Source organism: Labrus bergylta, chromosome 6, assembly GCF_963930695.1.
Source record: "Labrus bergylta chromosome 6, fLabBer1.1, whole genome shotgun sequence".
NCBI classification, from domain to species: domain Eukaryota; kingdom Metazoa; phylum Chordata; class Actinopteri; order Labriformes; family Labridae; genus Labrus; species Labrus bergylta.
In genome coordinates, this window is record NC_089200.1 from 9,862,337 (window position 1) to 9,879,929 (window position 17,593).

The window sequence follows — 17,593 nt, forward strand, 5'->3', positions numbered from 1 at the left end:
GTGCTTCCAATTAATGAACTATTTTTATGTTGAAAACATCAGTTTTAAGTTTGAAAAAGTTAAATGATGGTTTTTAAAGGAAGAATGTGCAACTTTTTGATCCAGTAGGTGTCGCCCTTGAGCACCAGCATGAAACCAAAACAAACTGCTGTTTGGTGAAACCTCCACTATTCTGAATCCTCCGCTCTCCTCCAGACAAAACACCTCCAACCCCCTCTCCACTCGCGTTCACATGAATGAGTTATCAATTAGAACGCACCATAATTAGGGACCATTAAGTGCAAGTGGAGGACAAAATTCTCCTTTGCTCGAGCTGCAATCACCTGTGTCCTGCATTGTTGTGTTAGCATGCTAATTTTAGCGCGCTTTTTTTAGCTTGTAGCTTCACATTGAACATAAATTGACACAGAATGACCGTGATGTAAAGACACTTACTTGTCATCCAAATAATCAGTGAGTATGTTCTTCTTCTCTCTAGTCCTTGACTAAAACAGCTTTTATACACAAGGGGAGGAGCCGGCCGTCCCGTCCATGTAAACACGGCTCTGACAACAACACAGCCAGCGGGACTCAAGCTTCTCCCTCATTGTAGACAGTCATGACTCAGATCATCTAATCCGGGCCTTCGTTCCATTCCCACGCTCTAATTATAAAACTAAAGGGGATTGTGCTTTCGCGGTCTTAGCCCCGACTCTCTGGAATCAACTCCCACACTCCATCAGATCTGCAGAATATTTAGACAGTTTCAAGAAGCATCTAAAAACTCACCTGTGCAGACGAGCCTTCATCCAACTCTCAAACCTTTCTAGAGCTTAAATTTGTTTTTGTGTTTGCCTGATCTTAACTTTTCCCTGCTTGACATCGTGATTCATTTATGTAAATATTTTCTCTCAGTATGAATTCTTTGATTGCGTTTATTTGTGAGTGTTTTAAAAAGTGCTATATAAATAAAGTTGTACTTACTTTCTTATGTCCTTTAGGGGACGTTTTGGACAAGTCCACAAGTGCACAGAAAACTCGACTGGCATGATGTTGGCCGCCAAGATCATCAAAGCCAGGAGCCAGAAAGAGAAGGTGCGCTAACGTTGGAGCAATGGATGCTTTAAAAAACTAAACAGAATAAATAAGCAGCGATCTCACAGCGAGGCCTCTTCCTGCAGATAGGATGCTAATTGATGCTTTATTTTCTTATTGCTCAGCAGCACAATAGATGATGTATTTTAAGAACAGATTCAGCTCAGCAGCCTGGAGATGGTGTGTCAGCTGCATCGCGTCTTACTCATCACATAGCGATGTTGCAGACGTCAGATGTTGGATCATTGCTCTGTGGTTACATTATCAGCTGAGGTATTCAGAAAGCTATGAGCCAACGCCAAAGCGAAACAAACAGAGTGTGTTTGACAAAGCCCGTCAGACACACGGACAAATCCTCGCCTGGCACATGTAGCCGTCACCGATCGTTGTCTGTATTTGTTGCCTGTCGAAAGAGCGAGCAGATGACAGATGATGATTACAGAAGAACTTTGCTTTTTTGGCACCGCTGAGCTGTGTGTGTCTTTTAAAGCCTTGTAGGTGTTTTAATTTGTCCTGTTTTGCTCCGTCTGTCTCTCAGGACGTTGTGAGGAATGAGATCCAGGTGATGAACCAGCTGAACCACGCCAACCTCATCCAGCTGTACGCCGCCTTTGAGTCACGCCATGACATCATCCTGGTCATGGAATAGTAAGTCCAGATACCAACATTTGAGTGGATACGCTGTGTGTCTGTCTGCCAATACAGACAAGGTAACAAGCCCTCTGTGACTGTGTCGTAGTGTGGAGGGAGGGGAACTATTCGACCGCATCATCGATGAGAACTACAACCTGACGGAGCTGGACACGGTGCTGTTCATCCGCCAGATCTGTGAAGGGCTGCAGTACATGCACAAGATGTACATCCTCCATCTTGATCTCAAGGTAAAAAAAACAACAACGACTTCCTGTCAGATCTCATACTTTAGCAGTCATAGAACCAAAACAAAAAAAAAAGATGTGGTGAAGAAAAAGGGTGAAAGGGCGCCCCTTTGTGGGCAAAACCACAAAGTCTGAAAGATCCAATCCAGCTTCATGTATAGAGCACTTTATTCTCTTTCAGCCGGAGAACATTCTTTGTGTCAGCCGAGCCACAAACAAGATCAAAATCATCGACTTCGGCCTGGCCAGGAGGTAAAAGCTCGATCCTCTATTTACACTTCAAAGCTTTATTGGCTCATCTTTAAAATCCGTTTTTTTTTAAATTTCTTTGCATTCCTGCTCCGGTCTCTTTGACAGGTACAAACCCCGGGAAAAGCTCAGGGTCAACTTTGGAACTCCTGAATTTTTGGCCCCTGAAGTCATCAATTACGAGTTTGTGTCATTCCCCACGGACATGTGGAGCCTCGGCGTCATCACCTACATGCTGTGAGTAGTACTAAAGTAGAGTACTCACAGGAAAACTCTGATGTACCTTTACTCTACTTGAGTATTTCTTCATTATGCTAGTATTAGGGCCTCAATAAAGGGGAAAAAATCTGAGATTACGAGATTAAAGGCGTAAATTTACTAGAATAAAGTTGTTATTTTGCGATGAACGTGGAGCATCTTGTGAAGTTATACTTCCAAAGAGGCCTGACTTTCCTGCTTCTGCCGGTCCAGGCTCAGCGGCCTCTCCCCATTTCTTGGCGATGACGACAACGAGACGCTGAACAACATCCTGGCCTGTCAGTGGAACTTTGAGGAGGAGGAGTTCACGGACATCTCAGACGAGGCCAAAGACTTCATCACCCGGCTGCTGGTGAAGAGCAAGAGCTGGAGGATGAGTGCGGCAGAGTCCCTCAGACACCCCTGGCTGTCAGACCGGAGTCTGCACTATCGGCTAAATCAGAAGGTAAACGACACGCTTCATAAAAGGGACAAAGGGGTGATTTGGTCTGGAGATCATTTGACCAAGCCCCTCTCTAGAAGGGGCTCGGCTTTTAAAGCTACAGAAACAGAAACAGCTTGTTCTGAGCAGGGCTGAAAATGAGGGGTTTCTAGGCATGATCAAATACAGGATCAGAGAGGATTTAGAACAAGAAACTTCACACACATGTTTTGGGGCTCTTAGACTTGTTTAAACTAATTGAAAAAGATATGTGACCGGTTTCACTTGATGTAATAATAGTGAGATATTGTGTCATTTTCTGGTAGACTTTTATACAATATGACATCAACTGCCCCCTGCTGGTCATTAGAAGAAATGCACATTTATTGCACAAACACACGTAGGCCTCACTTATAATGGAGGCTACAACAACGTCTTCCATTTCCGTGGTTCTCAATTGGTCTAGCCTAAGGACCCACCACCAACTCCTTCATTTAAATCGCGACCTAAATTTCTGATATTTTTTTCAACCAAGGACATTTATAGAATGAGAAAATGTGCAGTTTGGACCTCAGATGGTACGAAACATGTGATGGGATAAAAAGAAGGAACAAAACCAGCATGTTTAAAGAGCACTTCATAGACTTTTGGACATTTTTTTTTTCCAGTCACATGTTCGCGCCCCACTGAAAATGGCTCTGCGACCCCACTTTTGGGTCCCGACCCACCAGTTGAGAACCACTGTTCTATTTAATCCATGCAATAAACAGCCATAGTGTGTTGTATTAGGTTTACAGAAACGGTTATAAACATTATGATGGACGAGTGTTCAGACTGTATCTGTCACAGTGCATTCATTCAGTGAATCTTCTCTCATTGCAGAAAAACAAGTGCCACTCCACACATGCTCCTCCTCCAGAGAGCTCAACAGGTAAGAGGAACATTTTCCCGTTAACACGTTTCAAAACCAAAACAGATTGCTTCCTTTATTTACAAATTTCAAAACTGACATGTGCCTCTTTTCCTGCCTCCCTCCCAGAAACACTGTGAGGCCCTCAGCATGCCTTTAGACATTGTAGGGCCCTGGGACCCGACACTGGACCAATGCTGCTGTACCCGTATGGCTACTGGAAATCAACTCTCTGCCTCGCATCCTGGTGTTAGCTTAGCTCCGCAGCTTCAGCTCTGACCCTCATCGTGTTAGGCCCGCAGAAGATAAACAGACTTTTAAAAAAACAATCAGGCACAAGGAACCTTCCAGCGTTGTCACCGTCATGCAGAGTGAAAAAACTCCACGCTGAACCTGGAGGACTCTTCATAACTCTCAGATGGTGCCGTTAGTGAGGTCAAAGAACCCACCGTTCTGTAATGTGGAAACCAAACTAGCAGAGACCGAAGGCCTGAACTGCTCGACAAAACTTCCACATGTATGCATAAGAAGTTAAAGTCCCCGTGAAAAAAATCTGCCAAATAAATTTCAATAAAGCATGATCTGATTTTTATCTAAATAACTAGATTTTCTCTTCCTGCAAAACATTTCTAATGTCTGATGGCTCATCCTGCACTCAGGGGGCGTTTACTAACTTTTTCAACCAATTAAAAAAAAAGCTAAGCTGTCAAAGCTAAGGCCCAGTGTACCCCCAGCTAAGGCCCAGTGTACCCCCAGCGTATATTTCTGGAGCAGAAAAGCGCTGGCTGTATGACCGACACCGTTACTTTTTACTCTATGTTTCTTTATTTGAGAGTGTTTATTTCCCGATCAGACACGGAGCGAGGAGGATATTGGTACAAGACACGATCCTTAAGGGAATATCAAACATTTGGAAAAGAGCCCGGCGACGTCATCAGCGCCTTTCTGAAAAGGTGAAACATTATTGACTTAAGGAAGAAAAGACAATGGAAAAAAGACCCTGGAGGCTGCGCTTGTTCTCCAAGGGGCCGCTTTCTGCCGCAAAGCGCTCTGATGGCGCTCAGAGAAAGAATCGCTAGGTAGACACGGGGGCCTACCAATCAAATCAAATTCATCCCAACGTTATGTCCCGCCTTCTACCTTGTGATTGGTTCTTTCTCCCTTACGTCAAACATCAGCTGTTGGACACTCTCACCGTTCTGTTTCACGGGGACTTTAACCTAAATGTTTAGTGTCAAACAGATGGCGTTCTTCTTGTCGTCCTGGTGTTGTCCTGTTGCATGCTTTGCACTTTCTTTGGCCTGTCTCTGCAAGATTTTGCAAAAAAACTTCAAATATAAACTGAATGCTGTTATTTAAATAATCTATTTTTGTGAATACAGATTTTATTTCTTTTTCTTTTGATTTTACAAGTCTTATAAAAAATGTTTGTTTTCTTTCTTTCTTGAAGGTGAAATGAAATGTCCTTGTTTGGAGTCACACCACGTTAATTTATTTTGTATATAACACAGCTCCACATACTCTCATTCCCCTGAAAAGTGAGAACATCTCAGTGACTGAACGCTGTCGTGTTACAGCCCACACCTTTGGTACACTTTCACTGTTTCCATCTTCTGCATGCGTTTCATGCCACTCGCTCGCCTTGGCCTGGGGCGGTTTGAAGGAGCGCCCTCTCACCTTCCATGAAGGCACAACGAACAACAGAAAACTACCTACCAATGAGTCGTGTTTCGGACTGAAGTGCTTTCTTATGTTCTTTATTTACTGGTGGACGTCAGACTGTACTTGAAGTGCAAAGCTTTTCTTCACCATGGGGTGTTTCTTTCAGGGGAGGCGAACAGGATTTCTGTCAGGTGTGCACATCATGTTGTGCTGAAGCTCAGTTCGACCGGCAGCAGAGCGGAGGAGAGGACATCTGTCCCGCTCTTTCTAGAAGAGACGGAGAGTTGGATAGAGAATGATCACTCGGTTGTTGGCCGTTCCACTTGGAAAGGAAAAAGCTTTGTGACTTTGAATATTTGTTCATTTGAATGTATGATACTTTTTTCAAGTTTTCTTGTGTAATAAGTCAAATAAATGTAGAATATAAATAAAGCACACTAGAAAACTCTTGCTGTGTGTCTTGTGTATGTCACTATGAGTTCATATCATTACTGATACAGGTTATATATACAGTAGGCATTGACTATTACAACTCTCTACTGGCAGGTCTTCCTACATGCACTATCAAACCTCTGCAGATGATACAAAGTGCAGCAGCACGACTGGCCTTCAACCTAACCAAAAGAGCACATGTCACTCTGCTGTTCATCTTCCTCCACTGGCTCCCAGTTACTGCTCGTATCAAATTTAAAACTCTGCTGCTCGCTTACAAAACAGAGACAAAAACGGCTCCTCCTTACTTTAACTCTCTCATCCAGGTCTGCACTCCCTCCCGCCCACTGCGCTCTGCCAATGAAAGGCTTCTGATCCAACCTTCACAGCAGGGTCCTAAGTCTCTGATTAGACTCTTCTCCTCTGTCGCCCCCCGGTGGTGGAACGAAATACCAAACTCCATTCGATCTGCAGAGTCCCTTTGCACCTTTATGAAAAAGCTAAAGACCCAGCTCTTTATGAACACCTGCGACCTTAATGATGATGATGACGATGGGCTCAATATTATTGATGATGATGATGGTAATGACGATGGTTTTGTTTGATAACGGCAACTTTTAAGATGGTTGCTATACTTATTAGAGTTCTCAAGAACTGCGGTCAGTGTTGTGCTTTGCCTCTGGTCACTTCCTGTCAGCACCTGTGTGTCCAATCGGACTTAAAGCAGTTTGTTACTGACGTTGTTTCCATTATTTTAGATCCTTGCTTGTGTTGTACTTACTCTTTCTGCCTCTGGTCACTCTCAGGAAGTGACCAGAGGCAGAGCACAAATCGACAGCTGTTGTCATCATCATCACCATCATCAATAATATCACTAAGACTTAGACTTAGATTAAGACTTTCTTTATTGTCATTCAAACTTGTACTTTACAGTGCAGATAAGAACGAAATTTCGTTGCATTTGGCTTGTTGTAGTGCAGGATAAAAACAGCAGCATGTATTTACATATAAAAATAAAAAAAAATAATAATAATAATAATAATAATAATAAAAAAAAAATAATAATAAATAAATAAAAAGGTCATAGGTATTCATAAAGAGCTGGGTCTTTAGCTTTTTCTTAAAGGTACAAAGGGACTCTGCAGATCGAATGGAGTTTGAATGTTTCTTCCACCACCACTCTCTCCTAATTGTCTCTCAGCTTAACCTCCATACCTCTTCTTAAGTTGTTAGCCAGACTGTAAAGAATGTCAAGGCTATATCCAATGGTTTTCAAGTTGAAATTAGCAAAAAAATTAAACACAATGCATGCATGAATGAATAATATTTGACCATAGAACTGGTCTTACTTTGGTCTGCCTTATTTCTTGATAGAAGATGTCAAGTTGGTCAACCCAAGAAGTTTCTCAGGCTCTGCAAGCTGCTGTTCTGATTTGAAGGAGCCTACTTGTGTATTTTCCCAGGCGAAAGCTCAATATTCTGATTATGCTTACACCACCTGAAGGCAGCGTTATAAGGAAACGGTGTATAACCACAACTCAAGAGATGAACCATACATCTTCTTTTCTCTCAGTTGGACTTGACCCTGTGCTCTACACATGTGTGGAGGATGAAGGTTTGTTGCTCAGCGGTGGACACAGTGAGAGTCAAATACCTCGAAGCACACAGCGAGACACCTGCTGCAAAACAAGAGCAGAGAAGAAGAAGAAGAAGAAGAAGAGCCTGGAGCTGAAACAGAGCCGTGTGTTGTTCTCTTTTGATCAGGCGGGGTGGATCAGCAGACCGCTGTGCTTCTCAGGACCCAAGGCCAGTTTTTCCCCTCTCTCTAATGTTGTTGACTTTAGAGCGTAATGAAATCACACCTCACCTCCCGCTGTGCACTCTGGGACGTCGAGTAGTGAGAGAGTGCTTTGACGAAGCTACTGACACGCTCAGCTGGAGCAGATGTTGTCATACGTGCTCAAATGCGCAAGAATAATAAGAGATTAGGAGCTGCTCAGAGGGTTTGATCGCTCCTGTTAAGATCCAAGTGATGAGAAATAAAGTCCTCCGTCAGAGTCGATGTATCGAGTTCTGCTCCTGAAATTGTGTTTATTTTGTGATTCTGACACTGACGGGTCAATTCTGTAAGAAATGTGACCACAAAAAGCCTGATTCTCTTTAAAATGTCCCGTGGAAAAGAAAAGAAAAACACTTTCCCACACTTTAAGACAGCATCACATATAATTAATTAACTGAATCTGGGGACAGACAGCTGAGAGACTTTTGAATTGCAGCAAATGTAAACACAACACTCTACTCATCATGTAATACACATTCTTCTGTGTAAAACGATGACATTTCTAATATGTATTTTGCCTTTTTTTGCCTTTATGAATTAGGACAATTTAAGAGAGACAGGAAATGCTGGGAGGAGAGAACGAGCGATGACATGCAGCAATGGCCGAGGTTGGATTCTAGCACACACGCCTGTACTTGGGTACATGCGCAACATAGCTACTAGGCTGTCCTGCACCTCGATATTCTGTAGTAGGCTACTTTTCAAAGCTTAACTTAGAGAATCAGCTTGTCCACTGATGATATGAACTCGCTATTGTTAACGTGGCTTGTTCCAACCAGAAGTTTTGTTGTATTTTTTGTTTATAGAGTATAGCTTGGGCCTAGAATTGTTCTAATCAGAACTTGTGTGTTTGTTCATTTGACAAGGAACAAGTTAACTTTGGACTGGTTGGAGTGGGGCCATAAAGACCCCATTAGCCTGGCTGCAGATGTTTAGAGAGATTACTTCTCTTTGCACAGGAAAGGCCCAGCTGTGCATCCACAACATCCAGTTGAAAATAACAGTGAGAGTTTTTTTTTTTTTACAATGAGTCCTTAAACGCACCATAACTAACTAACAACTAACTCAGAGACATTTAATCTGTTTATCTTATTTAAAGCTGAGTGAAGTCAGCAAGGATTTTCCACTTCATCTTCAGCCAAAAAAACAAAAACAAATGATACTCACATTTTTCATGAAAACCTCAATCGTTATGCAAAAATGCCCGACAGCTCAAACCCACATGCAAACAAAACACCTATGGAACCTGTGACCCTCCTCACCAACAACATATTCAAAATCCTCCTCATATATTAACACACTCTCCAAAACCAACCGTTGTCTCGTGTGCAATAATAGATGTACAAACTTCTGAGAACAAGAAAAAAAAATTGTTAAGCGTTTATTTTGTTCCCTTATTTAAAGATAGGACAGAGGATACAGTCAGAAATCAGGGAGAGAGATAGAGAGAGAGAGAGAGAGAGAGGGGGGTAAGACATACTGGAAAGGAGCCACAGGTTAGATTTAAACCCGGGCCACTCCCCGCTTGGAGGACCAGTTAATTATAACAGCTCACAGTCTACCTGGACCTGAAATGGACCTCCTACATACATAGACAGCAACAGGTGAAAAACCCACCAGAGGATATACTTCCTATGTCAGCTCAGGAAGTTCAACCTGCCTCAGGAGATGCTGATCATGTTCTACACCGCCATAATTAGTGTAAACAGCAGTCACACTATTGTTACCCAAATCTTTATTAGTGGGAATGTTGTAATACAGCCACCCATCTGGGGTAGGACCCACATCCCATATGGTCTAGCGGTTAGGATTCCTGGTTTTCACCCAGGCGGCCCGGGTTCAACTCCCGGTATGGGAACAACTCTTTAGGGGTGGCAGTAACTCAGTCTGCAGGGACTTGCATGTCCATAGGATCTTGTTTGTGCATGTGCATGTGTGTGTATTTCAGCCTATGTTTGTGTAGCATTTTAACTAGACAGAGTGTAAAAACGAATTTCCCCTCACGGGATCAATAAAGTATACATTATTATTATTAGTAATGGTAAACTTCAGCCAAACTTCACTGACCAAACCTCTTGGGACTAACTTTTTAGATCGCTGTGGTTTCCACATTTCTTGGATCCCAGACATGAAAATCACATCAACACGTTCGGCCATTTGTCCTCTTGCTCCCAAAATCATCATTTAGCCACCAACTCTTAATTTAAGCCCTTGAAATGAACACTCAATAGGGAGACGTTTTCCCCTTTTTCTCATTGTCTGACTGCATTTAAGAAGTCTTTATGCAGTATCTTCTACTTGTTCTACCACTTCTACTACTGTTTCTTCATCTTCTACTAATACTTCTTCTTCTACGACTCCTTTTTCTTCTTCTACTTCTTGTTCTTCTGCTTTTACTACTTTTATTTCTTCTACTTCTACTACTAATCTTCTACATCTTCTACTTTTTCTTCATCTTCTACAAACCCTTCAGCTGTTTCTGCTAATTCTTCTTCATTCAGCAGTGTTTTGCAAAACATTTCAGCGGTCAGCATTCCCACGCATTTTCCGCAGGTAAATGCAAATTGTCTAGTTCAGTCTGTTCTCTGCACGGCCATCACTTGTCTGGTTTGGATCTGCACAACAAACAGGACAGACGCGGACTGCAACAGACAATCAGGACTGCAGAGAAAACCATCAGTGCCAACCTTACCGGACGTATACCGGTCCAGAGTCAGGAAACAGGCAGGTAACATCACTGCAGACCCCTTCAGACCCCGGACACAAACTGTTTCAAGTCCTCCCCTGAGGTACAGAGCGCTGTAGTCTTTTCTCAAGCTGTTACTGTGATGAAATGTGTTTAAATAGTGATACTGGATATCCATAGCAGTTTTTTTTTTTTTTTTCTTTAAGTTTTAGTTTTAGTCTCTGCCAGCTTGTCTAACTTTTCCTTGTTTCTAAGTGCTTGGTCAATAAAACTGATCCTGGGTGGGAGGGTTTCCGAGAAAGGCAGCTGCAGTTCTCCCTCCATCCTATAGGTTGCGCTGTGAGTAACGACCTCCAGCGTTCCCGGACACACACACACACACACACACACACACACACACACACACACACACACACACACACACACACACACACACACACACACACACACACACACACACACACACACACACTCTCTCTCTCGCTTTCCCTCCCTCTTTGATAACCTCTCCTCCGCTGCTGCTCCCACATGCTCTCTTCTGATTGGCTGATCTGACTGCCGCTTCCTGCTGACGCACCGCACAGTTTTTGCAGCAGTGTTTTGGTTTGGTTTATTGATGCTTAGGAGGCTCGTCTGCTGCTTACACACACACACAAACACACACAAACACACACACAAACACACACACACACAGCCGGTTTCTGTCGCCTTTTTTTTTTTATTTTATTTTTTTTGTTTGCTCGTCGTTTCAGTTCGCTGAAACTAAACACCACGCCGGTCAGAGATGGCTCAGTGCTCCGAGTCTGCTGACGTTTCCTCCGCGGTGAACGGAGAGCCGAAGAAGGAGAGGAAAGTGGCTGTTATCACCGGCATCACCGGACAGGTAACATTTAATCGCTCACTTCATGCTCTGGGTTTTGTGCACACTGTTTGAATGAATGCACGACACGGTGATATACCTCTACAGAGTCAAACACACTTTAGCATCTCTCTTTAGTTGTGATTTGTGTTGAAATGAGATGTGCAAGGTGGAAAACACACCTGTCTGACCCTATTGAATCTACTCTATGCCCTCCCTGATGTTTGGTCAGTTCATCTCAAATGATAGTAAAGCTCAGTTTACCTGGCTTGTTTCCCCCTTTAATCTAAAGTATTCCCATTTCTCATCAGATAAATGTCTTGTCAAATCAGACTTGTTCACCTGTACTCTCACACACACATGCTTTCTCTGCGTCTTCACTGACGTCATCATGCCACTAAATCTGTTTATTTGATGGATATTCCCTTGAGGTCATGAACCATCTCGTTTTCGAGGGGGGTCCAACACACACACACACACACACACACACACAAAACACACACAACAGTACAGTGTGATGAGATGAGATTCAGCTTTATTGTCATTACACATATAGAAGTTTAGAGGAACGAAATGAGGTTTGGCTTCTCACCAGAAGTGCAAACAAGCAGAAAGTGCAAGAATCTGTGCTATGTACAAGTAATTACAGAATTTACAGATGTAGACTAAAAAAAAGTGAATTATTGGGTATATATGGCTGGATTAATGGGATGCTATAAATATAAATAAATGCTGTAAATATAAGTATATTCTTCAGATCATAATATACAGATTAAGGTGCAGTGAGCATGCTATACTAGATTACAGATAATATACAGAGTATGGACATATTGTGCAGGTCGATAACTTATTGAGGTGACTATAATACAATAATACAGGTGGATGAGAGCACCGTACCAGACTGTAACACTGCTGGTCAGGATGCTCTCGATCACACAGCGGTAGAAGTTCATCAGTACAGCTGAAGACAGGTGGTGTCTCTTCAGTGTCCTCAGGAAAAAGAGGCGTTGATGAGCCTTCTTAACCAGACTGGAGGTGTTAGTGGACCAGGAGAGGTCCTCTGTGATGTGGGTCCCCAGGAACTTGAAGCTGGAGACACGTTCAACAGCCATCCCGTTGATGTGAATGGGGTTGTGCGTGCTTCCTCTTTCTCTCCTGAAGTCCACGATGAGCTCCTTCGTCTTGCTGGTGTTGAGGAGCAGGTTGTTGTCAGCACACCAGGCGGCCAGATGCTGTACCTCCTCCCTGTAGGCCGTGTCATCGTTGTTGCTGATGAGGCCGATCACCGCCGTATCGTCCGCAAACTTGATGATGGTGTTGGATCCATGTACAGGTCTGCAGTCGTGGGTGAAGAGGGAGTATAGGAATGGGCTCAGCACACAGCCCTGTGGTACGCCTGTGTTGAGTGTGATGGTGGTGGAGCAGGTGTGTTCTGACCTAACATACTGGGGTCTGTTGGTCATAAAGTCCATTATCCAGTGACGGAGGGAGGTGTTGAAGCCCAGGTCTCCGAGTTTAGTGTTTAACTTGGAGGGGATGACAGTGTTGAATGCTGAGCTAAAGTCAACAAACAGCATTCGTACGTATGTGTTGTTATTGTCCAGATGTGTGAGCGCAGAGTGCAGCGCAGTGGAAACTGCATCCTCTGCACTCCTATTGCTGCGGTAGGCAAACTGGTAAGGGTCCAGTGTGGGTGGGAGGCAGTTTTTCAGGTGATACAGACACATTCACACACAACATACACACATAAAGGCTCTCACACACCCGTCCGCTAAGCCACAGCACCCACACCACCCACACAAAACCATTAGAAGTAAATACACATAAGGCTAATGACATATTGTGCAGTTAACAAAATAAAAAAAGCGATATTAAATGGGCAAAAGGAGATTATCATCAGAACAGTTTTTCTACAGTGTTTACATTTGACTTCTTTTTGTTCGATGTCGGCTTCCCTAAAGTGAAAATGTGTGAGAAGTAGAATCATTTACTCGTAGACTTCTGTACAATCACACAAGTGAATTGAATTCTGCATAGGCGAGAGGAAACGACCACGTCTCTCGGAGTAAACCTGGATCACTTTGGACGCTTGCCTTCTGTTTGTTAAGGGACAGACGCGCTTCATATTCATGTCTTTTTTTTTTGTGTACAAGGTTGCATCTTTAATCGCCTGTGCCTGAATGGCATCGCTTATGATAACTGAGTAACACGTGGCTTTGACACACCAGAAAAGAAAGCAGGTCCAACAAGTTCGCAGTATCAACAATAATATGTCTACAATAGGTAAAGGGGAGCGGGGGCTGGACACACTGGAAATTCTGCTTAAGGTGAAAAGCTTGGACGAGTCTGAGGTAAAACGACACTGCTTGAGAAAAGACGGTGTCAAAGATGTTTTCTTTTCTGTCACTCTTTTGTATTTTTCTCTGTGGGGATTTCTGTGGGGAAGTCAAAGAGCTGTGACATCATCATAAAAATACAAAAGGACACTATAGGACCCATAAATCTCTGTCATGAAAGAACCAGGCCATGTTTATTTATGGGGGTTAAAAAAAAGACAAACACATCCATTACAGTGTTCAGTGTTTGCAGATTTGCAAAACGTTTGATTTATTTTAGTTGGGTTATTTGGCACGTTCCAGCCTTTTTAATGAATGCATTATTAAAGAAAAGTTCCTGAATTTGGGGTTTCATGTTTGAACTCAAATAGACAACTTTTTCCACCCAGACTTAACCAGGATTGTTTTCCTGCCAGCTCCCTGATTAAAAAAAACTGTGTGTGACGTTGGGATTAGCGGATGTGTGAGCGCAACAGGACAATTCACAGAGCAAGCGAGTGAGTGGTGTTGATGTCGTTGACCTGTTAGCGACTGGTGCAATCATCCTGCATGTAACGAAGCTGCTTCATACTGGTTTCTGCTCCCCAGTGTGTAACTGTGAACACAATTGTCCAATTACAAGTAGATTTAATATAAAGGCAAAAACTTTAATTATAGGGTGTCTGACTCTGTTGCTCCACCCCCTAGTTCCCTGTTGTGCTTTTTTACATCATGCCCTGCATCCTGAGACCCCCCCCCCCCCCCCCCTCCTGTCCGACAGGGAACCTTTTCCAGGAAGATTTCAGGTTCAGCCCGCCTCAAATGTTCTGTACATTTTTTTAGGAGGGCACGAGTGAAAAGGCTCGAGTTAGATTCTTACATCAAGTGGCAGCAACATCTGAGACATTTGGGTCAGTGATTCTGTGTTTGCATGGGAATATATAGAGGCATTGTTTCTTTGGGGGGGGTGCCATTTCCACAAAGGGTTAATATCCACAGGCGAAGGTGGAAGTTGAGGAACTGTTATTTCATGGTATGAGGGGAAAGTTGTCAGTTGTCCGTTCCCTGACTGCCACACCGGAAAGACCACTATCAGGTCTTGGAAAGTAATTTTCATCCTCTCGCATTCCCCTTGTCGAGCAGCGCGTTCTCCCCTCGTCCTCTTTAACAGGAAACGAAGAATAACAGTGTTAATTCATTTTTATTCTGCTGTCATGGCGATCCTGTCGAGCACTGTTAGACGGCCCGTGCAGGAGGCAGACAGGCAGACAGGCAGACAGGCATCTGGATAGACCATCTCAGAAGTCCCTCACAGGTCTGCAGGGTCACAGGGACGCCGTAAATCGCCTGGATAACTACTGTTCATAAATTAACGGGCAGCATGCTGCTCCGTCTGAATATCTTTGACCGCTGTCTCAGTGTGAAGTATCAGAGTGAGAAGGTGTGAGTTATGGGAGACCACCTGAGTGCCAAGGCAGCGCTGCAGAGGCCGATGGTGCTGTTTTTACGATCCGGGGTTATGAAGAGGACAGGTTCGGCTTCAGTGTTTCCACAGTAAAACTTTATTTTGGCTTTGAGGTTCGAGCGTCATGTTGGGAAAACAACGCTGCGCTGCAAAATGTTCCCTGGAGCTGTTTGATGCTCATCCTGCTAACCTTTTTCTTTCCCTTTTTCTTTGTTGCCGTTTGGTTCACTTCTTGCCTCGTCTCGTTTCACGCCTCCAGTGTTAGACGTACAGGAGGAAATCTGAGCGAGTGCCAGTAATAATAATAATCATAAAGCTTAGAATCCGCTCACACGTCTCCTCTCTCGCTCATAATGGCGGCTGATGAAGGCTGAGACCTCCTCTCAATAGAGTCTCCTGAATTGTAGTTAGGCAGAAACATATGTGAGCTTACCGAAGTGTGGTCGAAAACTTAGAAAACTAGATTCATTTATTGCTCCGCTTGCCAAGGGTGCAAACTTTTCCGCACTGGACACAGGTATAAACACAAACTCTGTTTTAGTTTCACATTTGGAGCAAACAAACAAATGAACGTGTCAAACAAGAAAGCCGTGCCACATACCGTCAACTCATCTTAACTTCTCGGCCATTGTTTTAGCTCTTAGTGGTGGTAATATGAGAGAGCCTCATTTGAGTCCCCCTTTCACCTTTAGTTAAAGGGATACTTTGACACCCGTTGAAACATGAATCTGTATTGACATTGGGTCATACATGTTGTAGAAATGTGAAATACATTTTGAAGTTGGTGTCTTCTTGGGCGTGAAAAGGCAGAAAGTGTATGTTTGGCTCATGTGGATGAAAGACACCAAATCCCAGAATGCACAGCACTGCAGGCCACTCCCACTAAGGTCCTCTAGTTCAGAATCAGAAATACTTTATCAATCCCAGAGGGAAATTCGATCGTTACAGTTTCTCCAGAATATACAATATAGCAGTAGAAATATAGTAATAAAAACATTTACAGACATATTTACTGCTGAGCTGGCAGCGGCGGCAATATAGCATTGAGACGGTTGCTGCCGACAGGCCGGACTTGTGTCGCGGCCAGCTCCCGGCGGCTGGGCTTGCGGCGGCCAACACCCAGTGGCCGCAGCAGCCAAAACACAAGACCGGCCTGTCGGCAGCAGCCGTCGCGCCGCTATATTTATAATTTTTCGCCATTATCAGCTTTCTCCATAGAGCCTGTTAGCATAGCTTCCAAGCAATATGGCGGAGGTTAAGTTTCGATTCTGGGAGTGAGTTCCCACCCACTGATCTGTGATTGGTCTGTAGCTTCAGTGGTCGAAAATATGAGAACTAGCGTTGTAGTTTCACCTCGCTAACCGCAACAGCTTCCAGTGACGCAAAAAAAATACAAAGATTTCCCATTTCAGGGGAAAATGAGGGAGGGGTGCATGACCATTCAAAAATACTACCAGGTTTCTAATGATACAAAGCTTAATGCAAATGGGTGAAGTATCCCTTTAACTCTTCTCTAAGTACACTAAAAGTCCCTTACTACTTTCTGTGTGTGTGTTTATGTGAGTACATGTTTGTGTGTGTTTGCACTTTCTTGTGGTCTGTGATTACGGCTTCATTAAACGATATCAGGCCTGAACGCAGACCTGTGGTGTGCTTGGCAGCTTCTCCATGCGGTCTAAAGTAAGCACATTAAAGTGATTAATCTGCAGCTCATACAGGATGACAAATAAACACATGCATGGCCCTGATCTCTGTGCACAAACACAATCTGGATTTATGCAAACTCAGAGACAGAGCTTAATTTTCATTTGATACATTTCAGGTGATCTTCCCTCGTAATGAGGCATCAGAGTCTCCTGTTATTCTCTGTGCCGCCAGCAGAGGGCGCCAAACTCACAGTGCTTTGATTGTTTTTTGTTTTTTTAAAGACATCAGATACTCTTCTGTTCTTTTCTCTTCGTTCTCTTTGGCTCACAAGAACAGAAGAGCAGTGACTGTGTAGATACATCTTACTTCTTCAAATTAAATATCTTTTGTATTTTTTATCATCATATCACATCTTTATATCCTTGAAATCTTCAGTTCTGAGAAGACTGCATGAGAGGTTTTTACTTTTATTTGACAAACTGCTGAGGTCAAAAAATAACCTGCATAAAAAATAAAAATAATAATTGTGTTCAGCCCTAAACGCACATGCTCAAGCATGACCTATGAAGAGATGTCAGAGTGAGGGGGTGCACATGAAGGAGCGCCTGAGCAGTTGGGGGTTCGATGCCTTGCTCAAGGGCACCTCGGCAGTCCTCGAGAAGTGACCTCGCACCTCTCCAGCTACCAGACCAACTTCATGACTTTGGTCAAACCAGCGACCGTCCAATTCCTAACCCAAGTCCCTACAGACTGAGCTACAAAGTTCTCGTACACCTGGTCTAATTTTATCATATTGGAAACAGGTTTTGTTGGCAGACATATGTTCACTTATCATAGAAGTTGTCAGTTTGTTTTTAGAAGCGTACTGAAGCTTTGGTGTTGAAATCATAAAATATC

General features: G+C 43.4%; 2 protein-coding genes and 1 non-coding gene across 5 annotated transcripts in view; all 3 read left to right on the forward strand.

Annotated features, from left to right (window-relative positions):
* The window catches only part of mylk4b (myosin light chain kinase family, member 4b), a 40,349-nt gene extending 34,447 nt beyond the window's left edge, over nucleotides 1-5,902 (forward strand). For all 3 annotated transcript variants that reach the window (XM_065955692.1, XM_065955693.1, XM_029281328.2), the window contains 8 exons: nucleotides 981-1,074; nucleotides 1,613-1,722; nucleotides 1,814-1,955; nucleotides 2,134-2,204; nucleotides 2,310-2,438; nucleotides 2,673-2,904; nucleotides 3,763-3,811; nucleotides 3,920-5,902. In XM_065955692.1, coding sequence (XP_065811764.1) covers nucleotides 981-1,074; nucleotides 1,613-1,722; nucleotides 1,814-1,955; nucleotides 2,134-2,204; nucleotides 2,310-2,438; nucleotides 2,673-2,904; nucleotides 3,763-3,811; nucleotides 3,920-3,930 — 838 coding nt within the window. In that variant the 3' untranslated portion in view covers nucleotides 3,931-5,902. The remainder of the gene's footprint in view (nucleotides 1-980; nucleotides 1,075-1,612; nucleotides 1,723-1,813; nucleotides 1,956-2,133; nucleotides 2,205-2,309; nucleotides 2,439-2,672; nucleotides 2,905-3,762; nucleotides 3,812-3,919) is intronic.
* Nucleotides 5,903-9,510: 3,608 nt separating this feature from the next.
* On the forward strand, nucleotides 9,511-9,582 carry trnae-uuc (transfer RNA glutamic acid (anticodon UUC)). The gene has a single exon. It is a non-coding gene; the product is annotated as a tRNA-Glu (tRNA).
* Nucleotides 9,583-10,949: 1,367 nt separating this feature from the next.
* gmds (GDP-mannose 4,6-dehydratase) overlaps nucleotides 10,950-17,593 on the forward strand; it is a 169,025-nt gene continuing 162,381 nt past the window's right edge. The window contains exon 1 of the mRNA XM_020656283.3: nucleotides 10,950-11,293. Coding sequence (XP_020511939.1) covers nucleotides 11,195-11,293 — 99 coding nt within the window. The 5' untranslated portion in view covers nucleotides 10,950-11,194. The remainder of the gene's footprint in view (nucleotides 11,294-17,593) is intronic.